This window comes from Mastigoproctus giganteus, chromosome 4 (genome assembly GCF_048544385.1).
Source record: "Mastigoproctus giganteus isolate SK-2022 chromosome 4, ASM4854438v1, whole genome shotgun sequence".
In the NCBI taxonomy this organism is placed as follows: domain Eukaryota; kingdom Metazoa; phylum Arthropoda; class Arachnida; order Uropygi; family Thelyphonidae; genus Mastigoproctus; species Mastigoproctus giganteus.
Genome location: NC_143578.1, coordinates 180,323,835 through 180,349,771, shown reverse-complemented (window position 1 = coordinate 180,349,771; position 25,937 = coordinate 180,323,835). Strand labels below are relative to the sequence as shown.

The 25,937-nt window shown below is 37.8% G+C and overlaps 1 protein-coding gene across 2 annotated transcripts in view; it reads left to right on the top strand.

The window, feature by feature from the left end:
* Positions 1–25,937, top strand: part of LOC150087230 (kinesin-like protein KIF21A) — a 779,086-nt gene that overhangs the window by 662,939 nt on the left and 90,210 nt on the right. For both annotated transcript variants that reach the window (XM_090371900.1, XM_090371899.1), the window contains one exon: positions 13,356–13,492. In XM_090371900.1, coding sequence (XP_090228026.1) covers positions 13,356–13,492 — 137 coding nt within the window. The remainder of the gene's footprint in view (positions 1–13,355; positions 13,493–25,937) is intronic.

Genomic DNA, 25,937 nt, shown 5'->3' with positions numbered 1-25,937 from the left:
GTGAGACATCGAGACGTCTCCAGGATCGCCTCACGGAACACGACAGAGCAATCCGGCTTGCCGAAACTGACCAGTCCGCGCTTGCAGAACATTTTTGGGCTACCAACCACGATCTTGACCCCAAGCGCGACTTTGAGATAGTGGACCACGCGCGACACTTTCGCCACCGCCTATGGCTAGAGTCACTAAACATAATGAACAACCCTAAGGCATTAAATCGCCAGAAAGGCATGCGTATACATCCAATCCTGGAGACAACCGTTTTATTGATGGATGATCACTGGCGCAAGGCAGCACACGTCCGTGCTACAACAATGACGAATGAGTAACGTGCCACACTTTGCTTGTAATGTATTTAAAAATTCTGTCAGTTGAGAAAGGGACACGAGTTCCGAAAGCTTCTGGAAATATTTTATTTTATTTTATTTTACTGGGTATACTTTAAATAAATATCTGTTAAACTATGGACCCCAGTACTCCAGGCCCATTTGTCACTATTCGATCACTTTATGGCCATAATACCTACAACGATTGTGCACAGTTGCAAAAGTGCTTCCTCTCAATAGCTCGCTACAGGCAACATTTACGCTTCGCCCACAGATGCAAAAGCAATCGAATTATACCTAAAGGGTTCCGATACAAAGCCCCGTTCCACAACTCTCATATGGATCGTGCCTGCTTTAACTTCAGCCTGCGCACGTTAAATTTATGGATATCCCATCTCCACCGTGAAATCAGGAACACTGACTACAACAAGTCCAGACTGTTACAACACATACAAGGTAAGGTCTCGCCTATTGTATTTACAAACCTTATACATACCATCTGCCATCGGGCTAGTCAGACCTCGGATACCTACCGTTTACGCCAACAGCGCAAGTTCATAAACTTGAGCATAGAAACTAACTCCTTAAAGACGAACACTCGTTCAGACGACACGACTTCTTTCGTCTTGAATCTAAGTAACAAACAACTGTCCAATGAGCAGCTGAGTGTTTTATCAAACGGTATGAAATTCGCCGTTATACCATCGAAACCTCCCATCACACAGCTCGCTATGGGCATAGAAGCCAGTATTACCAACCTTCCCGAAGAAACTGCCAACGAGATCCGATTCAAGACTGCCGCAGTCCTCCGCAACACTCGAAAAACGTGCTCAAACCTCAACCACCGCCAACGTGCCGCCCTGTCATCTATAAGAAAAGACAACTCCATCGTTGTACTTCCTGCTGATAAAGGGCGCCGGACTGTTGTGCTGGACCGATCAGCCTACCGAGAGAAAGCCTTGGCCCTATTACTCGATCCTAACGTATATGAACCTCTACCTGATCCTCCCGTTAAAGTCTTGAAACGTCTGGAAGCAAATGTTAATAAACTTGTCCACGCATGGCTTAAAGATAAGAAGATCCCGACCGCGACTCACCATCTTCTGCGTGCTACTGGCTGCCAACTACCACAATTCTACGGATTACCAAAGATCCATAAACCGGGTATTCCTCTCAGACCTATAGTGTCTTGCTGCAGTGCCCCAACGTATGAACTGTCCAAACACATCGCGAGCCTCCTCTCGCCTCTTATAGGTAATACATCTCACACCGTTAAAAACAGCAGTGAATTCATTAACACCATTAAGGACATTTCAATCCCTGATAACTCTGTCATGGCATCATTTGACGTGGTTTCTTTATTCACCTCGATTCCCGTCCAACAGGCCGTGCACTGCGCCAGAAGGCTCCTTGAGAGCGACTTAAGCCTCCAATCCAGGACGTCACTATCCACTGATGACATCTGTACCGCCCTCAACCTATGCCTCTCTAGCAGCATCTTCACCTTTGAAGACTCACTCTACAAACAAGTACATGGCACTGCTATGGGTGCCCCTGTCAGTTCCGTAGTAGCTAACATCGCCATGGAAGATCTGGAGAAGCAGATACACCAGAACCCACCTACACCTATTACAACGTGGTGTAGATATGTCGACGATATTTTTACCATAATACCACGTGGTTCTGAAACGGTACTACTAGAATACCTCAACTCTCTATCCAATTTCATCAAGTTTACCGTAGAATCAGAGGTGGACGGTTCGCTCCCGTTTCTGGACGTGCTAGTGCATCGCGTAGGCCCACATCTAGAGACCTCAGTATACCGCAAACCCATGTGGTGCGGTCAATTCACCAACTACGGGTCCGGCCACGCTCCAAGCCATCTCAGTAGCACTGCCCGCACCCTGTTCTCCAGGGCCTGGAGCCATTCCAGCACCGACACAATTAGACGTAACGAGATCTCCCGTGTGAAGGCGGACTTAACCAGATGCGGTTATCCATCCCATGTACTAAACAGATGCTTGTTACAGGCACAAGAACTTACTTCCAACCCAAGACCTCCGAAGCAAGTCGGCATATCATCCGCCTACATTCCGTATTATCCAGGAGTGTCAGGACGTATCTCGAAGATCCTGAGAAGTTACAACATAAAATGTGTACAATTACCAGGTAGGAACCTACGTTCACTTGTCTCCAGTGTGAAGACCCCTGTCACACCTGTCTTACGCAGCAATGTAGTGTACCGTATCACCTGTAGGGCCTGTAACAGTTGCTACGTAGGTGAGACATCGAGACGTCTCCAGGATCGCCTCACGGAACACGACAGAGCAATCCGGCTTGCCGAAACTGACCAGTCCGCGCTTGCAGAACATTTTTGGGCTACCAACCACGATCTTGACCCCAAGCGCGACTTTGAGATAGTGGACCACGCGCGACACTTTCGCCACCGCCTATGGCTAGAGTCACTAAACATAATGAACAACCCTAAGGCATTAAATCGCCAGAAAGGCATGCGTATACATCCAATCCTGGAGACAACCGTTTTATTGATGGATGATCACTGGCGCAAGGCAGCACACGTCCGTGCTACAACAATGACGAATGAGTAACGTGCCACACTTTGCTTGTAATGTATTTAAAAAAATTCTGTCAGTTGAGAAAGGGACACGAGTTCCGAAAGCTTCTGGAAATATTTTATTTTATTTTATTTTACTGGGTATACTTTAAATAAATATCTGTTAAATTTAGATAATCTGGTGACACTGAGTGAAACTTTATTCATTCTAACAAGCTCTGAAAGTAATTAATGGCAGAGTTGCTAGAAATAATTAACAGGAAGTCTAGAGTTGGATAAATTGATATAGTTCCTGCAGCTTTGATGTCCTGTTTTTTTTGCTTTTGGAACAAAAACTCCTGGGATCAATTTACTTCTAAACTGATCTCTGTCTCTCCCCCCCCCCTCTTGTAGGATCATAAGGCACAATATCGTGAACCGCAGGTACATCCATCTGTTGGGAAATTAGTTGCTGAATTAAGTTTGTTCCTTGAGACTACCGTGTATTTCCATAGTGAAATGGCAAATGTTGCATAGAGGACTGATTTCGATATTTGGGAGGATTGCTCAAATGCTAATTAAAACTTTTCATCATCCAGTAGTGCAACGCATAAACATGCTTTTGGTATGTAGGGGGTTCAGTTGATCAAATGACCAATGCATAAAGGTTGACAGGTAAACACATTAAGAGGTATAGTACTAGTAGCTCTTGTCCAATATTACTTTGCTGAACAAAATTACAAGTCAGAGGTATAAAAATTTTAAATCCAGATATGTGATGCTTCTAAACATGATAGCAGCTAGTTTCTTTGTGTTCATTGGAGTGAGTTGTTATCATTGCTATACACTCAGTATTGTCATAGTTCATTGAGAGTCATTTTTTCATGTAAAGTTATGCTGGTATTTTAATTCAGTAAATGACTTTTCTTTTTATTTACTGACGATATTACTACATTCAATAAATGTTTAAATTACCAAACAGAACTGAATTTTATCTGCCATTGAAGCTCTATTTTCTGCCAAATCTACTATGGCAGCATTTTCCTCAATATCCCCTAGTAGTGTACTTCTGTGGCATATTATACAGATTCCTTCAGTTGGGGCTGGACCTTTATCTTTTCCATGTTGTGGCTGCATTTAACAGCATTTTTTTGCATGAATAATAATAAATAGATAAATTAAAAAGAAAATGAAAAGCTAACCAACAAAGAGAAAAATGGCAGCATTTATTTGGGTAGTAATATATAATTTTATTTCTAGTTGAACATTATTCTTATTGAACACCATAAATAAGCGATTTCAATCATTCAGTTCACTGGAAATGAAACTTTCTTTTCCACCGAAGTGTTGGGAACAGTGGAAACAACTTTGAACTACAACTGTTGGACAGGTGTAGGTAAGTGTAACAACAAAACTCACTAGGTCCAATGAGCAATTATGGGAACCAAATGTGCTGTAGCATTTAGTGCATTACACGTTTGGATTTTGCCAAAAATTTTAACCTACTTTTTTGTTCACATTGAACAGTTGTAATGACCCAAAATTTGGTGTGTGTGTGACTCTTCACACACACACATACTGTAAAATTTCACAATTTTGATCAAGCATTTTTTTAGCTCTACTTAGATACTGGACGTTTTCTGTCTACCACTCTTGGCTGTTCTAGAGAGATACCAAGCTGGTCATTGGCTCACATAGTGTAATTTGGCAAAAGCAGTTGCACACTGTGCATTGGGCATACCTTTCTCAGACACAAACATCTATTTCTAAGAGAAGATCCTCCCGCTCTTCTCTGTCTGTCAGATACAACTTACAGTAAGGTACATTGATTGTCCATCCTATTGAGCCATTTGTACCACCTCCTTCTGATCATTTGCAAACTTGCAAGCTCCTCTGACTCTCTTTCATATACTTGGTGACAAAGCAAACCTAAATGAGCTCTTTATGTATATTAGACATCTTGGAATAATAAATACACTTTGATATATCCGTAAATCATTAAAATGAAGATAGTGATTCTGACACACACATATTGGCCATAGTTGCCCTTGTGTCATGAAACCTACTTGTGGGTTTCATGATACAACAAATACTGAGAGAAAACTCAGCAAAGGAATCTTGTTCCACCAATACAGTGTACCTGCTCACAAGTCTATCATTGCCATGGCTGCATTGCATGAGTGTAGCTTTGAAATCTGGGACCCTTCCCCCTTTCGCACATTCATCAGATCTACTGCCATCAGACTTTCACCTATTTGAGAAAAATACCTGTATGGCATCCATTTTCCACAGATAGTAACATCATTGTTGCAGTAGAGAATTCCTGGAGGCCCAACAGAAAACTTTTTTTGCAGCTGGAATCAGTGCATTGCAGCATTGGTGGCAAAAGTGTATTGACTCCAAAGTGTACTGTTTTGAAAAGTAAAATTATACCAGGCTCCTCAAATAAAACCTTCATATATGGGCCACAGTCTTTTGAAATGACCCTTGTACTTCCACCAAAAAAGATTAATCAAAGGCTGAGAAAAATAAGCCCTCAGCAATTCAGAAGCTAACTTATGGATCCACCAAGCCCAAATAATGACTTAATTCCTACAGTGGAATTGTCAAGGATTCTGGTAAAATATTATGATATCAATGCCCTCCTGCAAAAGCATGAACCAGTTTGCTTTTGCCTATAGGAGGCATACCCGAAGGCAAATAAAATCCTTTTCTTTGAATAATACTATCATGTGTAGAGACAGAAATTGGGGGTCTAATTGTTGATTGGGGGAGTTGCTATCTTTGTGAACAACCAGACCCCGTTTGAACTTATACCAATTATCACAAGTATATATTGGAGGAGCAATTCACCTTACTGGAGGATTTTATTAACCATCTGTTTCATCTATTTTCCACCTGGGGCTGCCATTCCCAAGACAGATGTTGATGATCCTATTTTGCAATTACTTTCCTCTCTCTTTATATTCTTGGGGATATCAATGGGCATACTACACTGGGATAGTGCTGACATTAAAGGGATGTGTCATGGAGCTTATGATCACTGACAGTGAACTCTTCCTTCTAAATGTGGAAACTATCACATGCCTATCAGTACATTTTCTGCCATTGATCTTTCTATTTGCTTCTCTTCTCCTTTTACTTACTTGGGAGGTGAAGAAGTACCTGTATGGAAATTATCACTTACCTATTACAACCATCACACTTGATGGGAAACTATGATTTCCTTTTAGGTTATTTTGGGGTTAAAGACCAATCAAGCTGATTTGGAATTCCTTCCAACATCTGGTGGTGTTCGATATGACTGCAGTTAGTCAGCAGCTTATCAGTAATGCAGTTATGTATATTTTAGTAACTATTGTTCATGCAGCTGCCATTCCAAAATCATCATCATCATCAGCCATTTTCAATCCACTGCAGGATGAAGGCCTCTCCAGCAACTTTCCAGTTCCTTCTGTTTTGAGAACTGGCCATCCATTGTACAATCTGCTCCCCAAGGCTGGGCAGATAGCACTCTGAGCATGTTCAGCTTTCTCAGACAGGTAGTACGTATTACTTTAATATGCTCAAAGAAGTTTAACTTGCTGTCAAGAATCAACCCACAAACTCATGAATTTCATCTATCCATCTCCACCTTTGTCTTCTAGGTTTTCTTCTAGCTCCTCTTGGGTACCATTCTGTTATTTTCTTAGTCCATCTGTCATCATGTCTTAGAGTTATGTGTCCTGCCCAAGACCATTTTAGTCTTGAATGGTTTGAGCATGGTCAATGAGATGGGATTCTTTCTCTTACTCAGAATCATCACCTGAGAGGGCATAAATTCAAATCGAGGAAAGACAGTTGTAGGATAGATGTGCGAAAGTTTGCCTTTAGTCAGCAGAGTAGTTGATTGGTAGAACAGACATCCATCTTTTGTTGTGGAAGTTGATAGCCTAAATAAATTTAAGGCTGAGCTGGACAAATATTTGGAATGAATGGTGATCTGAAATACGAGCTTTTTTTTTGGCTGATGCTGCACAAACTTGCTTTCTTGCATTGTGTGCCTTTTCTAATGCTAATATCCATTCTTTCCCCAATGGAGAAAATAAGTATCACAGGTCAGATGAGGAAAGGGAATCCATGGTGGGTGAGAAAAATTCTTTATCTGCTGCCTATTGCAGAGAGGAACATTCCAATTCTGTGATATTTCAAGGAGACATAGGCCTGCTGGTCGTATTTTACTTGGTTTATTTAAGTAGAGATTGTGAAATGGTGGATTAAAGAGGTAAGGCTGAATGGGATATGGAGAACAATTTTGTATTTTGGCTGCATATTTAAGTAGTAACATTCTTCTGCGGAGGTACAGAGGGGGCTCATAAGCTTCAATGTATAGACTATGAGTTGGAGATTCCCTATATGCACCAAGAGCAATCCGCAGCGCATTGTGTTGTACAGGATCAAGCCAGCATAATACACTCTTTCGGACAATATCATAAACTGGGGCACCATAATCCAAACAGGATCTTATCAGTGCTCTATATAAGAGCAGAAAACTTGTACAATCTGCTCCCCAAGGCTGGGCAGATAGCACTCTGAGCATGTTCAGCTTTCTCAGACAGGTAGTACGTATTACTTTAATATGCTCAAAGAAGTTTAACTTGCTGTCAAGAATCAATCCCAAGAATCTAATATTGTTCGCAATTGGGATGGTGGAATCTGATATCCGAAGTTAAAGGTCTATATGCAATTTACGTTGATTGCAACTGTTTTCTGATGGGAAAGGCAATATCCATTGAACTCAGCTCACTTTTACTTTATTGAAGGACGTCTGCAATTGCCGCTCAATAGCTCCTCATGTTCTGAGAATGGCAAGAAATAGAGACATCGTCAGCATAAAAATAGGTTTCCACAGTATTTGGAAGTTCTTTTGTAATGGAATCAATTCTAAGGGCAAATAGGGTTGCACTCAATACTGACCCCTGCGGCACTCCTTCCTGGGAGAATGTAGAAGAAAAGGAGTTTTGGTATCGAACCTGGAAAGAGCGGCTCTGGAGGAAGTTCCCATTTCCCTCCCTGAGGAAGGGTTTTTGTTTTCATAAAGGTGACTACAGTGGTCTCAGACAGTATTTAAATTCTATGCGATGGGACGAACTGATGATGTTACCATCAGCAAATTCAAAATGGGAAGCATTCAAAGAAATAATCTTGGAAGCTACTAGGCTTTTCATACCAACTAAGAAATTTTTTCAAGATTTAGGCCTAAATGGATGTCAGATGAACTAATTAGATATGTGGCAGAGAAGAAAAATGCATGGGATATATATTAATAGGTGACACAGAAGCCTAAGACAGATATAAGCTGGTCTGTAACCAAGCCACAAAAGAGGTTAGGCAGGCAAAGGCAGATTATGAGAAATGTTTGGCAAAGGGTGCAAAGAAAAACAGCAAAGAGTTCTTTATTTATGTAAACTCTAGAAGGAAGGGGATGAATCCGATTGGTCCACTTGATATCGATGGTTCAACTGTTGATGATCCTGCTCAAGTAGCTAACAAACTAAATGAGTATTTTGCATCTACATTCACACATGAGGAGTTATTCAGGGAGGGGAATGCCAAAGGTGTATTAAACTCCGGCAGATAATCTAGATAATCTTGTAATAACTGACATTGAAGTGGAGGAGAAATTGTTCAAGAAAAAAACACAAGAGAGGCACCTGTGGTGGATGGAATCTATCCAGTTATATTAAAGGAGGCAGAAAAGGAAGTAAGCAAACCCTTAGCCATAATTATGAGCGCTTCCTTGGACTCAGGGGAGGTATCCATGGACTGGAAATGTGTAGATGTGACCCCAATCCACAAAGGGGGATCAAAGGGAGACACAGGTAATTACAGACCTGTCAGTCTAACTTCTGTTCCAGGAAAATTAATGGAAGCACTGATTAAGGAAGCATTGGAGGATCATCTAGACAAGACTTCAGTTCTAGCTCGGACACAGCCTGGGTTTGTTAAAGAGAACTCTTGTCTGACCAATTTGATTGGATGCTATGATGTAGTCAAAGGAACTGGATGCAAAGAATAATTTTGATATCATATATTTGGATCTTAGAAAGGCTTTTGATACTTTTGCATGTGGAAGACTGCTGCACAAATTGGAGCAGAGTGGCATTGGAGGCAAATTGCTGCTATGGATAAAGGGATGGTTGAATGGGAGAAGACAGATTGTTAATCAATGGACACTGCTCATCGTGGACTAATGTTATTAGTGGAGTCTCCCAGGGTTCCTTTCTGTACACATTGTACTCCCCAAATTCCAATTCTGCGCTGCTTATATCTGTGTGACAGCACATCTCCAATAATCCAACAATATCTTCCTTTGATGTCTTGACTAGCACTTCAATCTCATCAAATTTATTAACTATATTCCTAGCGTTGGTGTTCTATGCGATTTACGTTGCACCTGTTCCTACTCTTAGTTACCCTAACACAGCCCATGTATTTACTTGTTCCACTATGACTCCCAGCAGTCCTGGAAATCTCCATTACCTTGCTTTCCAGACTGCTGCTCATTCTAATAGAAGCAGTGCAAGAATCATTTTTGCCTCTGCCTGCAGCCATTGTTAATCTTTTAGTCTGTGTATTCCCCCAAGCTAGCAATTTTCTGACCCACTTAACACTGCCTCGACAGCATGAGCAAATATTCTTGCCCCCTTTCTATTTAAGTGTACGCCATCCCTGTAGAAGCAGTCTCTCCTGTCAACAAGCACAGACCAGGCTGAAAACAATTCTACCCTTTCATCCTTGCACATTCTCTCCAGGGCCGAATTGATCAACAAGGCTCTCATCATATACTCCCTCCTATCGTGTCTGGGCAGAATTGCAGACACTTTCACATTCAACCCCTAACTCGCGACTTTTTTTCAGCATTGACCTATGCTTGTTGAGTAAATCTGCAGATCCCTTACTCTTAATATCATTAGTTCCAATGTGTACAACAATATTACCTTTTGTGGCCTTAAAACATATCTGCTCATCAACTTTTGCCCCTGTCAGACATACCCTGGTCCTATTCCACCTATCCTTCTTGCATAGTATATTCCTTGTCTCCAGGACAATAGTCACCAACCATAACTAGTTCCTTTGGGACCAGAGCATTCTGCCTTAGAAATTGCCTCTCTGTTGCCTGATGCACAGGACTGAGCTCTGCCATTGAGCCGAGCAGCTGAGAACTTGATGGGCCCCTCATATTAATTTCTTCAAGGGCATTTACACCCTACACCTCAAGGTCTCACAGATGCCCATCAGAACACTGAGTTGTCACCTAATTTGTTGACACTCTAGATACCTAGTGCACACAAAGGCATCCTCCTTGGCTAGATCATGTCCTTGTTTTAGAAAGGTCTGCAAACATTTCACACTTTTTGAGACTGTGATGCATTGGAGAATCGTCCCCTTCGTTTCTCCCCCGAGTCACAGCACTCTTGCTAGTTTGTGATCTTTGCTTCGCAGCTCTAGTCTGGGTCATGATTTCCATTTAAATACAATTTAATTAACAATGAAATTTAATAAGATTATTAATATTTTTGATTAATTGATAATACTGTACTAATCTAACAGATTTCTAATACAGTGCTTCATATTATGCTATCTAGTTTTACTTTATACCTTATGCTATCAGTTCGAGATATATATATATATATATATACATTACACTATTTCTTATTGGCTACAATATGGCAGCTAGTTCAACATATTGGCGCCAAAGCTGGGAGTTGTAACTTCCAAAATTGCTGGTTAAATTCAAAATAAAAAGGTAACAAATTCTATTAAACCTATTTAATATCTCCATAAAACACAATGCAGTATGTCAATTAACAAAGAATAATGTAAAAATTAAAAAATACTTATCCCTTTACAGCAGCCAAAAATCCACTGACTGTTCTTTTCCACGACTAAATGAAAAATAAATACTCTATGATATATATTTGTAAAAGTTACTAATTTGTAAAAAAATTTATAAACCTTTGACATATGGTGATTAGCCAAAAATTCTGACTAAGTGTATAAAGCCAGTCAGATGAGTAAAGGTGATAAAACATTAAGCACGTTTAGTGAAGAAACTTTACCATGCAAATTATTTAATTAGTTTATTGGAATGAGGGGACAATTATTACAATAGACCCAAACAGTTGCAACAGCTAAATAAATTTGGATTTTTGTGTTGAAATCCAAAACATGGCCTTTTTTTCTCTTATACTTTTTTGTGGCATAGTCTTAGCACACTATAGCTTTAGTTGCTTTTGCATCACTGAACAAAAACCAATGTGCCATTGTTGAAATGTTAACTGCTACGAGATATAACCCTTGTGGTCTTAATTTTCAGTTTGATAGGCTTTGAGTACCTGCTTATCATGTCATATGAGTGTTTCACCTGAATATGATATTACTCTGCAGTTACATGAAACTGTCTAATGGATAATCAGGCTATTTTATTGAACACGTCATTTTATATTTCCTTTATTATATTCTATTGGAGAACTACATGAGTGTATTTTCAAAAATACAATAACGAAAATATAATAAAGCATAATATTTCGATGTGATAAGAAAACTGGAGCAAAGAATTTTTTAATTGAAAACACATATTTATACTTCCAACTAAATTCTCAGGTCATGGTTCTATTCATATAAACTTTGATGTTAGATAATCTTAAAAATAATATTGGTGCTACCCCAGAAAAAATTGACAAAAAACCTTTCTCCAAATATTACAAATTTTTTGGTTATATTTATCACATAAGCCTGTCACACAGTGCTTTGCTTATTGTTTTTCAATTTGCACTCTGAAACGGTGCTTATGGCTCTCGCTTGTCATTTATGGATGTTTAAAGTAGGTGACCTGGAAAACTCAAATATTATCTCACATGGCAATTATGTTATATTCTTGATAAATTTAATATAATTATTATTTATGTTACACAATGAAACTTCATTAACTCAAAAAATAAATTGGATAAGTGAAAACAAAAGTGTGAGATGTGATACATGTTTTGAGGTTAGAAGTGACATTTTTTGCAATTGTCCTTCATGACACATGAAGCACATTTCCCAAAATAATCTTAAGGAAAACAGATTTTTTTATTAATTTTCATCATTAAGTAGACCATAATTATAAAAAATAAAATATTAATAAATGAAAAAGTTGGTTGCTCCCTGTATCCATGTTTTCTTTAACATTGTGTGGTGGTGTTAATGTATTAGAGGTAAGCCTATTGCTGTAATGTAATTGCATAATAAGAATAGTTTCCTCATTGGTGGTTTTTTTTTTTTTTTTTTGTGAAGTACACCCTATGAAGATGAGGTTTTTCAATTATCCAAGTTTGAGCAAGTTACATATGTATACTTTAGAGTGGCAGCAGAAAATAGTGAATTTAAAAAAAATGCAAGTGCAAAAATCAAAATGGGAAATAAAATCGTAAAATATCTCATTAGTTAAAAAAAAAGGCATAATATAAAAAAGCATAAGCATAAAAAAACAGTTGGAATGTGTGCACAAAAGATTACCATCAGTAAAAGGTACTATGATTAGTACGAAATCTAATATTAGCATGTTTCTTGAGCAGATTTTTGAGAACTATAGTTGCACTGCTCTGGATGAACTAAATGTCACTACCAAATGCAGTCTGTTTTAATGGTGATGGGTGGTGGATTTAGGATACTTTGATTCTCCATTTCTTAAAGAGTCTATATATGGTGATGCCCTTGATTTCATTCTAATGGCAGTAGACAGTATGTTTAAATGGAACTTACTTTGTTTGATTAAAGATCAAAATGGAATGGAATTTTTCATAGCTTGACCATCTTATCATCAGGATTTTCATCTACAGCAGCAATAGTTTTCAAATTTGCATCCTCTACTCAATAGAGATGAAGCCATGTGCATTGTTAACTGCACATGATTATTTGTGAAAAATGTTCACTACTTAATCATTGTCCTCAAGACTCCTCTGCCAAATTATATGCAAAATCATTACTTGAAATGACCCATTGTCTGGAAAAAAAAAATACCAGTTCTCTTGGATTTGTTCTCTTCAAGTGATATTTATTTCCGGTTAGTGAAAGGAAGTTAAAAAAAAAAAAAAAAAAAAAAAGACATTCAAATTGTTAGTTCCTTCTTTTTATGTATAACTTACTTTCAGTGTGTGAATAATTATAGTATAATCTTGGTAATTTTTCACCTGTTTATATCCTGTCACTTATTTTGTTATTTTAAAAATAACCATCATGCTAATGTGTTTTACATTACCATGATGTAAATTGCTAATTGCTCTTAAGTTGGTTTATATAGTATAGCTGTTTTTTTCCCTCTCTATTAGTTTATTGTGTTAGTTAATTTGTCACAATTGTGAAGGTCCCACCAGTAACAAATTAACAAGCTTACACTGTAGTGTGTCATTTTTTTTAAACATACAGAGTTAGTTTGAGCTATATTATTTCAGAGGTGTGATAACTCCATTTTTGGGAAAATCCAGCCATCGAAATTCTCCCATTATGTGCACACATATTGCAGAAGGACATAGTAAAGCTGTTCTCTCAATTGCAGCTACAGATGATGTGCTGTTCAGCAGTTCCAAAGGTAGGTGATTGCTATGATAGTGGTGTACATGTAAAATACATAATTTTAATGCTAACTTTATACTACAGTATAGCTTCAATATGTTTTGTTATACTTCATATTAAAAATGAATATGGATGGAGTTTTTGGCAAAACACTAATTTCACAATAAACTGGCAACAGTAAACATCTACTTTTCAGAAGGAATCCAGCTATTGCAGTGGTTTTCAAAGTGTGGGGCATGCTGACAGTGGAGGAGGAGGAGGAGGAGGAGGAGGCACAATAAATGTTTGTGTTAACAAATTCAATTATTCAAAGTGAAGATGAATGGAATTAAAATTTTTGCTATGCTAAGAAGATGCCATGTAATGGCATCTTCCTAGCATAGAAACAACTGAGGTACTCTATTCTCTGCTACAGTGTATTGAATAAGAGTAAATTTTTGTAAATATGAGGATTTATCAGAAACAAGTTACTATGGATTAGGAATTTCTCTACTTTAAAATAAAAATATATTGATGATATGCGAATTTGCTTGGAGAAACTTGTAAACATCTACTTTGGAGAAAAGAACCAGCTTCCTTATTTTTGTCAATTGTGTGGTATATTCAATTCTAGAGTCACGTTTTGGGTTAGTCTTTACAATCTGCTGACCCCTTACAATCGATCCCTGCAAGTAGCAGTAATCGACAGGCCTAGTCTCTCCCACCACTGTTTTTAAATCAGAAAAAGAGTTTCCGATTTTAAAACAGTGGCAGTGGAGAATAAAAACACTAATTAAAATGGTACTGTATACTGAAGTGGTCTGTCAATCACTGTTACTTGCAAGGGGTAACAGATTATAAAGACTAACCAAGTATTCTAAACAACAGTATATGCCATTCTGTTCTAGATTATGAAATCATATTTGTCAAAAAAAAAAAAAAAAAACTATTAATGGCATAAAAATAAAATTACTTGAGCTGATAAACAACTAGCATGCATTCAAGTTTTTTTTACTTAGAACTTGAGTTTTTTTCTAACCAAACAAATGCATATATCTGTGGAGGAAAGTCCGGCAGTCCAATTCAGACCATAACTCATCCTTATTAATTATTTTCTATGGAAAAATGATTTCCAAGACAAGTGTTTGCATTTACAACAATTTTTTTAATTGTGTAATTAGAGGGATACATATTTGGAGGGGGGATATTTTTTTAGTAATGGAATGAAGGTTGAACTTCTTTCTTTTAAAGTTAAAACTTTATTCTTCAATCATTGATTATTTTTCATAACTCTACACTCCTCAGTTTTGAAATATATTTGACTCTTGAATTAACATTAATACACCATACAATTTGTCAAAGTGTACAACAATTAGTCCTTTTCAAAAGTACTGCAGTATCAAACATTTATATATTTCATTGGTATTAAGTTGTATTAGTTTGCTTTGTTATTAAGTTTTGTAAGATCAATTTCCAGCCACGGCCATGCTTATAAATAGGCATATGAGGTGCTAGCTTCGTGCCTCTGTAATAGGAAATTTTTAAAGTGATTTCTTTTTTTAAAGCCCTGATCTAAACTAGGGCCCACTTGTGCCTACCATGTTTACATTGTAAACTGAGACAGATGAAATTTACTGAAAGTATGGATGATTCATTTCTCCAAAAGAACAGATTAATTTCCAGAATAAAGAAAAATCACTCTCTCTCCTAATTCTCTAAAAGGGTGTAACAAAAGAACACAGGCTGACCTGAATTGCAGATTATTAATCCTTATAGCTCTTAATTCATGCTTTCTACATCAGCAGATCTATTGCCTAAAGGCTAGAGATGCAAACAATTTGTACCCAGCCTCTCTTGAAATCAGTTAAATATATAGAAATGTTATTTGCTCTGCAGAAACTTTTAATTGGACCACCCGTGGATGGCCCCGAGTGCCAAGCGATTTTTCCTGAGTAATAGTATTTTTCCCAGCGATCTCGTTTTGTTTAATTTCTAGTGCCTTTCAAATTCTTAGTTTATTATAAGTGGTTCTGTACTTTACAGATTGAGTAAGAACCCAGAAAGGGAAATCACCTTTCTTTTTCTTAGTATAAGCTATCCTCCAGGGCAAAAAGGAACAACCATGGATATAAATGACTATCCACTGCTAGAGCCTTCAAGCTAAAGGCCAGCAACATCCAATGATAATGAGTTAAATTAACCTAAATTACCCTACCTAATTTTCTGGTGATACACTCTGTCTACTCAGCCTATTGGAAAGTTATCACCATTTATGATCCAAAAATACTTGGAATCAATTGTGGGATCACCAAAAATGGTGAAGAGACTTCAATCCAGAGTCCTCCTTGTTGAAACAGCCACCTTCAAACATTGAGTGGCTATTAAAGACAACCACATTTGGTGGGCTGCCAGTATCTGTTACTCCCCACAATACCTTAAATTCATCAAAAGGTGTCATCACTGAGTGGGACCTATTTGCAGTGTCTGAGGAGAAATTAGCCCAAGAACTTAGTAATCAGAAGGTAGTCAGTGCAAAGCTCATAATGATTTAAAAAGATGGAAATGTTGTCCCATCGCGCTCCATCATTTTAAACTTCAGCACTCCTGATTAGCTATCCTCTGTAAAAGTTGGCTATTTAAACTGCTGAATTCGGCCATACACTCTGAATCCTCTTCGCTGTTTTAAATGCCAGAAATATGGCCACTCTCAGCAGGCATGCAGAGGTGATGCCATCTGTCCTATGTTTCTCTAAGGATCATACACAAGCAGATTGCTCAGCCTCTACTCTTGTGTGTTCCAGCTGCAAAGAAAGTTATCCTGCATTTTCTTAAATCATGCGATATGTGTAAAACTGGAAAGAAAATTCAAAGATAGAACATAAAGTAACATATCCTGAAGGACGCAGACAAATTATGTTGACCATGCCCAGTCTATTCTATGTGTCTCTCATCCAAAGCTACCTTTCAACTGCAGCTCAAACAGATGTGTCAATACCACCAAACACCTCTCTGGCAAACTGGGTTAAAGCAACTTTATCAGCCTCCACAAGAGATAAAACTAGTAAAGCAACTAACACTCCAATTGGCGTCGCATGACAGTGAAAAATTAGAGAGAACTAAAGATGGCAAGAAAACCGAATCGCCAACCAATAGTATGGAAGTAGACGTACACTCAGATTACGAGGAACCTATACTAGAACTTCACGTGAGTGACTATGGACACTGGATGCCCCATTTTCCCAAAAAAACGGAAGGAAGGCCCAAACAAAAGGAGTCAGATGAATCATCCTCTGCCAAACCTAAATAATTCATAACATCATACAATGGAACTGCAGAGGACTAAGCAGCCATTCTGATGACTTAAGGGATTTACTAGCTCAATTCAATCCCATAGTGTATGCCTACAGGAAACATTCTTGTCATCCCAAGTTTCCCCAAAATTCTCCAATTATATGATGTACATACGAGATAGGAGCTGAGTTTCCTGCATGTGGAGGGGTAGCCATTCTAGTTAATTCTAATGTGCTATCCAAGCTGATCCAGTTATAAACTAATCTAGAAGTAGTAACTAATCTAGCTGCTTGTATTGTAGTTGGTACATCAGTTATCCTTGTTTCTGTTTATATACCACCCTATTCAGAACTTCACAACCTCATTACGCAACTTCTAACTCCAATTTGTCTTTATGGTGTCTTTAATGGGCACCATCCATTGTGGGGATCCGCTACAATGGACAGAAAAGGCAAATTGATTGAAGAATTTATAAATAATAATGATCTTAATTTACTGAACTCTGGATCTCCTACATACATCCATCTATCTACAGGATCCACTTCTGCAGTTGACTTGTCAATTTGTTCACCATCTATCTTCCCAATCATTACGTGGTCTGTATTATCTGATCTCTTTAACAGCGATCACTTTCCAATCGTCTGTTCAATACAAACAGTGGTATCTCCCGATCAGTGATCCAGTTGGAAATTTAATAAGGCAAACTGGGATGGTTATTCTTCCAAAATACTGTTAGATAAAATTTATGTTCAACAGAAACCTATTGATGATGTAACTAATTACATAACCAATCAGATTCTGAGTGCAGCTAATATTTCCATTCCAAAATCCAAGACATATCGCTCCCACTGAAATCACTGGTGGAATACGGAGTGCTTGAATGCTAAACAGGAGAAAAACTGAGCTTGGAATAATTTCTGCAAGTCTCCTACCACCAGTAACTTAATTTCGTATAAAAGGCTTAAAGCTAAAACAAGACAAATCTGACATAAAGCAAATTCGTGGATTGTTTTTGTTTTTGCCAAAGACACGTGTGTCAGTGTCTTTGGTCAACCATCACCAAAGACACTGACACACGGATCATGTGGAGAAGGATACAGGCACTAAAAGGCAAATTTGTTCATTTGCCCTCTCAGACACGTCATTGGAAAGGGAAAGATGTTTCTACTCCTGAAGAAGTTGCTAATTGCACTAGCAGAATCGTTTTCTAAAATCTCTGCTTCTGCCTCTTATGCATCCTCCTTTCAGCATCTCAAAGCAGATGCAGAATGGCATAAAATCAACTTCTTCACGCAGCACTCCTTCCTGTACAACTGAAAGAACATAACAGAACTGAAAGAATCATTAAATAGATCCAACAGTGCTGCAGGCCCAGATGGTGTTCATTACATTATGTTGAAGCATTTACGTTTGATTTTCTACAATCGGATCTTCTCTGACAATGCCTATCCTTTTTCCTGGTGTCATTCTTTGGTTATCGCCATACCAAATCCAGGCAAAGATCTTTCCCTGGTTGAAAGTTATAGGCCAATATCTCTCACAAGCTGCATAGGAAAAATTTTTGAAAGGATAGTTCATACAAGTCTCACTTACATTCTGGAGTCACAGAATCTCCTTTCACATCATCATTATGACTTTCGGAAGAATAGATCAACACTAGACGTGCTTATTAAAGCCGAATCTCATATCCGCAATGCCTTTGTCATGAAACAACATCTAGTCATGGTCAACTTAGAACTTGAAAAGGCATTTGACACTACACAGCGTCATGGTATTATTATGGACCTTTACCATCTGGGGCTTAGGAGCCATTTTCCGTAAATAATTCAAAATTTCCTGCAAACACGTTCTTTTCAGGTCCGATATAAAAACATACTCACTGCATCTCACATTCAGGAAGAGGGAGTCCCGCAGAGATCGATACTGAGTCCAACGCTATTTTCAATCCGAATTAGCAACATTGATACAAGATATCCCAAAAACTGTTGAAACTTACATGTATGCAGATGACCTTACCATTTCCTGTCAGTCTCAAAGTTTGAATACCATGGAAAGGCAGCTCCAACTTTCCATAAACAAAATAGAATCTTGGACTTCCATAAACAAAATAGAATCTTAAAAAATTTATACAGATGGTTCCAAAACTGACAAAATGATAGGTGCTGCTGCAGTTTTTCCTTCAGTTTTTTGGAATGGTTACAGGCTATCAGAAAAGAAATACACTCCCACTCACTTTTGCAAGAAACTAGCTCTCCACCCCGAACCTGAACTACAAATAAACAATACTTCAATCCTGCTTGTTAATACCGTTAAATTTCTTGGACTAATGCTAGACAGCAAACTAAATTTCCAAGCTCACATCACTCATTTAAGAACTACCTGTCTAAAGCATTTGAATATACTTCAATCAGTCTCATCTATGTCCTGGCGAGCTGATTGGTACACTTTACTGCATCTTTATATAACTTGAATCCATTCATGGTTAGATTATTGTTGTCCAGTATGGCTCTGCCAGAAGCACTACTTTAAAGTGGCTAAATGTGATCCATCACAGTGCTCTGACCACTGCCCTGGGAGCTTTCAGGACTTTTCCAATCTAAAGTATTGAAGATATTGAAGCACATGATCCCCCATTACACTTGTGTAGAAAAAACACTACTGCTCCACTATGCTGCTAAGATTTAGAGTCTGCCCTTGCACCACAGTTGGGAGTATCTTTATAATACTCTGTGGGAATCCTTCTATGAGAGCAAGCCAAATGAAAATAGACCTGCTTCACTCAGGATTAAAGAGCTTGTTCAGAGTTGGAATGTCAATTTAAATGAAATTTTTCAGGATACAACTGCACCTGTTCCACCTTGGACTTTCATGTCTGTCTCTCACGATGTGCACTTTCTCCAGTGGAGGAAAAATATTATTCCACCCTGCATTATCAGACAGTTGCACTCAGTTCATGCTACTATGAACAACCATGCCTATATAATTTATACAGATAGTTCCAAAACTAACAAAATGGTAGGTGCTGCTGCAGTTTTTCCTTCATGTATGATTTCAGCCACACTACCGCTAGCTTGCAGCGTCTTCATAGCTGAATTATATGCCATTAAGTTAGTGCTTAGTAAGATTATTGAGCTTTTCCATCTCACCTGCCATAATTTACACCGACTCCCTCAGTGCTGTCTCTGCCTTAAGGAAGAAGTTCTCATATTGTCATCTTATGTTGAAACAGATTCATTCCCAGCTATTCTGTTGCAGTGTGTCCAATCAGTCAATCAGTTTTTGCTGGATCCCTGGCCATTCTGGCATTCCTGGAAATGAAAGTGCTGACTTTGCCGCTAAACATCCTCAACCGGTTTTCTCACAACATCCTCAAGTTCCTTACACTGACTATTAGTCTGTCATATGTAAAGCATGCTACGATAAATGGTAACAGATCTGGAAAAGTAACACCAACAATAAACTTTACCAGATAAAAGAAGATCCAAAGCTGTGGCTCTCTGGCAAAACAGACGAGAGTAAGTAGTATTGGCAAGGCTCAGAATGGGACACACTCATCATACCCATCTCATCCTGCTACTGGGAGAAAACCCACCTCGGTGCTCATCCTGTCAGACACAACTTATGGTGCCAACTGGGCTAGCCAGGTAGGTAAAGTGCCTGCCTCGGGCTTGGATCAAAGTACTGCAAAAACCTTGGGAAGTACATTATGGCCACAGAAGTCGATGCACCAACAACTAACAAAAAAAAACAAAAAAAAACAACAACTTATGGTCCATCATTTTCTGGTTGAGGGTTCCTTACATTCGATTAAACACTTTCCGGTCACTCTTTACTTTAAACATCGCATTTAATTTATCTCATGTCATAGGAAATGAAGCCAATATACAAGTACTTTTCATGTATTTAAAACACATTGGACTGTACAGGAGCATATAATTTAACATCTCTAAAGATATGTTGCCCGTAAATAAACTGTGAACAGACAATTTGGCCTCAGTAGCCCCTTGTGTCGTTAATCCCAATTACAACAACAACCACCCATGGATTTTATAATCTATATAAGCTGAGAGATTTAAGCTGTTACTATAAGCTGAAATGGTATACATATCTGCTGGAATGAGTACAGAGAAGAGCAACAAGATTAGTGAATGGAACAAAGGGTTGCTCTTACAAAGAAAGGTATAAGATTTGCAAAGTACAGTGTCTGGTGACTAGGCACCTGTGAGGCAATCTGATTGAGGTGTATAAGGCCTTGAATGGTTTGAGCAAGCTGAATAATGATGGGATTCTTCCTTCCAAAAACTAACATTTAGTTTAATTGTTGATGTGCAAAGTTAGTGTGATACGCAGGAGTGCACACACTAAAGTAAATTGGTTCAAGTGTTAATTTTTTTATATTGAATCATTATCAGTTATCTCTTTTAAGCTGTTACTATAATCTCATTTGAATTAAAAATCTGAAATTGTCCATAAACAACAAATTAAATGAAGCAGTAATTAAAGCAATTAAATATTAATATTTAAAAAAGCATTAATCATAATAACAGCAGTGCCAAAGAAGAAAATGGTTCAAATATTGACTATATAGACTAAGATGCATTTAGGGCTAAAGCCTCAAGCTGTAAGCAAATTTAGACTATATATATATTAAGTGCAATATCATCATTAATACACAGCCATTTCTGAATAAAAAGAATATTTATAAGGCGGCATCATTTTAAGTTATATCTCATATTGTGAATACCTTCACAACGAGTTGCCATGATATTGCACTACTTCGAATAAGTAATGCTTCACCTAAGGAGAAGACCAATGTTACTTATTCTCAGATAGGTACCACCACCCAGACGGCACCGTTTCAGGGCTATTTTGTATTTGAGTGGGATAATAACTCGACTATCCAGTTGTCCCTATTAGACTTAGAAAAGCAAAAAGGTAGAGGGGAAAGTAATAGTAGGAGTGGAAGAGGAAAAGAAACGGTGTAGAAGAATGAAAGGGACAGTAACTCCTTCAACTCATACCACTCGAAAACTCAAACTCTTCGAATAGACAATGCTTCCCCAGTGGAGAAGGCTGTTGTTACCTATTCTTGGAAACTCCGGACATTATCAGGCTTCCCCTGGTGCCGTTTCAGGGCTCTTTGGCCCTTCTTCATTGGGTGAGTAGGTACCCAAGTGATGCAATGATGGCAAAACAGTTATGAAGTATAACTCCACAATATGAGAGATGCCTGATGGTGTATGATGTATTTAGATTAAGATGCATTTAGGGCTAAAGCCTAAAACTTAAACCGATGCCGCCTTATAAATATTCTGTTTATTCAGAAATGGCTGTGTATTAATGATGCTATTGCACTTAATAAATACATGGTCTAAATTTGCTCACAGCTTGAGGCTTTAGTCCTAAATGCATCTTAGTCTAAATACATCATACACCATCAGGCATCTCTCATATTGTGGAGTTATACTTCATAACTGTTTTGCCATCATTGCATCACTTGGGTACCTACCCACCCACCGAAGAGGGGCCAAATAGCCCTGAAACGGCACCAGGGGAAGCCTGATGATGTCCGGAGTTTCCAAGAATAGGTAACAACAGCCTTCTCCACTGGGGAAGCGTTGCCTATTTGAGGAGTTTGAGTTTTCGAGTGGTGTGAGTTGAAGGAGTTACTGTCCCTTTCATTCTTCTACACCGTTTCTTTTCCTCTTCCACTCCTACTATTACTTTCCCCTCTACCTTTTTGCTTTTCTAAGTCTAATAGGGACAACTGGATAGTCGAGTTATTATCCCACTCAAATACAAAATAGCCCTGAAACGGTGCCGTCTGGGTGGTGGTACCTATCTGAGAATAAGTAACATTGGTCTTCTCCTTAGGTGAAGCATTACTTATTCGAAGTAGTGCAATATCATGGCAACTCGTTGTGAAGGTATTCACAATATGAGATATAATTTAAAACAATGCCGCCTTATAAATATTCTGTTTATTCAAAAATGGCTGTGTATTAATGATGCTATTGCACTTAATATATACATATTGAGTATATGTAAAATATTAATGATGGATTTAGATTGACAGTTCTGAATGTCGAAAGAGTTCTGAAAATATTTCTCACAATGTCTGTGTCAAATGCAAATGGAGAACAGTCATTTCTTTTCTCAAAATATTTGAGGAATAATTTAATTCAAGATAAAATGAGTAATTTGTCATTGTTATTTATTGAATCTGAACTAGTAAACAGCATTAATTAGAATGATTTAATAGATATTTTGCCAAGGAAAAAATATTTATGCACATAAATTGTATGAACTCATAATTTAACTGTTGAATTGCTGTTTTATAATTCACCTGCAATTGGTTACTGCTAACAAACAAGATGTAGGTGTTTTTTATAATATTTTTGTAACAATTTTTGATATTATTTATATATGCAAGTGTCTTTTTTTTTACTGGTATCCTAAAAGGGGCCCCCCAAGAAGTGTAAGTGTGGCCCTGTTTCCAACAATGATATTAATTAATGATATTGATGAAGGTATATCAGTCTTAATGTCTATGTTTGCAGATGATATGAAGCTTGGCAGGGTTGTTAATGACACAAATGACAGTATGCTCTGCAAGAGGATCTAGAAACGTTGAGCAGATGGGCTGAGTGGTGGCAACTGAAGTTTAACATTGACAAATGTAAAGTATTGCTTATGGATAGCACTAACCCCAGTGTAACATATCAACTGTGTGGTAGAGAATGAAAAGACCTGGGGGTAATTGTGTAGTCAGATATGAAGTTTTCTGAGCAGACAGTCTGCAAGAGTAGCTCATGGTGTTTTGTCAATGATATACAGGAATTTTTCTAGCAGGGATAAGGAGGTGATTATCTCCTTGTACAAAGGTCAGATAAATCTTGAGTACTGTATACATGTCTGCTGGAACGAGTACAGAGAAGGGCAAGATTAGTGAATAGAACAACAGGGTTGCTCTTACAAAGAAAGGCATGAGATTTGCAAAGTACAGTATCTGGTGACTAGGCACCTGTGAGGTGATCTGATTGAGGTGTATAAGGCCTTGAATGGTTTGAGCAAGCTCAATGATGATGGGAATTCTACCTCTTGTCCACATTAATCGCCTGAGGGGACATAAATTCAAATTGAAGAAAGACAGTTGTAGAATAGATGTGCGGAAATTTGCCATTAGCCAGCGTGTGATTGATTGCTGGAACAAACTTCCATCTGTCATTGTAGAAGTTGACAGCTTAAATAAATTCAAGACAAAACTGTACAAACATTTGGAGCGAATGGATGGGTGAAATGGGAAAGGTGTTTTTTTTTTTTGCTGATGCTGTATAATCTTGCTTTCTTGCATCATATGCCTCTACTAATGCTAATTCTAATAGTCTGCCAGCATACTAGGCTTCCACACTTCCTTAAAAATAAAAAATGAAATCAGTGTTCAAGGTTATTTGGGAAAAAGATATAAATAGCAATGGAGAAAGTGTATTTTTCAACATACTGCAACTGAGATTTTAGATTTGTAATAAATTCTCATGAAAGACTGTTTTATAGTTCTTTACCCTTTCGTTCCTCAAAAAATGTTCAAAAACTTCCTTGAAGGATTTCCAAGCTTCTAGTTCCTTATATATGTTACACTATCAGTGCAGCACATATCAGAAGCCTACCCTCTTGTCTTGGTCATCTAATTTACAGCCAAAATAAAGTTTATATGTTTTAATATGGGCACTACAGCCTGCCTGTATAGTTTACTTTTGTAATCATTGCACTCATAACAGTTAGCTAGCTAGTGAATTTTAGCACTGATGTGACATTTTAAAAGCATATTCAACTACACAAACTACAACTGACGCCAAAAGCTATAAAAGGAGCACAAGTTTGTTTTGTATCTGTCTGACATGCAGAGTTGCAGCTGAGAGTAGAATAATCTAGAAACTGACCACTGCAGAAGGTTGTGCCGACTGGGCTAGGCGGGTGGGTAAAGTGCCTGCCTGGCAATCCAAAGGTCGCGGGTTCGAATCCCACCTCGGGCTTGGATCAGAGTACAAAATGCAAAAATCTTGGGAGGTGCAATATAGCCACAGAAGTCGTTGCACCAACAACTAACAAAAAAAAAAAAAAAAAAAAAAAGTTGTTAAAGGGTAGGGGTACAGAAAATAGCAAAGTTTTTAAAAATAAAGGTTTCTATTCTTAATTTGAATAAACAAATTAAATAAATAAATAATAATAAGGGCAATAACAATAATCAAATCAGGAACTGTGAAATTAATTTGAGCGCCTAACAACAAAACCAAGAAATATGTAATCCCTGAAAAATAGCGATTTAAATTTTGAAGTAAGGTTTTACACAAAGGTAAAAATCAGACAATACTTTACCAACATAGAGATTTTAGATTGATTTAAATCATTAAAAGCAATGTAGGAAAATCAGAAACATGTTGCCCTCTGTAATAGTGGATGCCAAATTTGAATATGGTGAGTATTCAAATTTTCTGTCCTTTCCTTATGAACTTTAGACTATTGTTATTATTTTATGATATCAAGAAAGATTATTTATGACATTCATAAATTGTTAAATCCTTGTTTCAGCTTCTTTTTTTGGCATGCATTCCAAAAATTTTATAGCCTATGCCATCACTGCCATAGACTAGACAAATCATATTTTTATCATTATCCACTTCAAGAAACTATGATCACTTGATGCTAATGGTTCCAATAGCATTATATTTATATTTATGATATCCAAATTACTGGCAATGATCAGATTAAAGATATCTCTCACCCTTGTACTCTCTCTCTGATTTTTAATAACATACACATATAAGTTATAAATCCGGTTTAATGTAAAAATACAAATATATACTAACAGTAGCTTTCGAGACGCGTGTCTCTTCATCAACTGACATTTAAATACAACGGATAAGTGCAATGAGCTGAGTGAGGCACGTTAATCATGCGTCATTGTTGTTGCATGGACATGCGCTGCTTTCTGTGTACTACTCTCTCTGATATTTATGCAGGTAATAAGTCAAGTTGACTCAAAAAGGTTGATCAAGTTAAGTCAAATACTTCCAGTCAGTGATTGGCAAGTTGAAGTATAATAATAAGGCACTTTGACTTACTTGCCAAATCAAATTGCATACAGAGACATAGTACCACTGAGACATCAGGAATATGAAATTTGAATATGG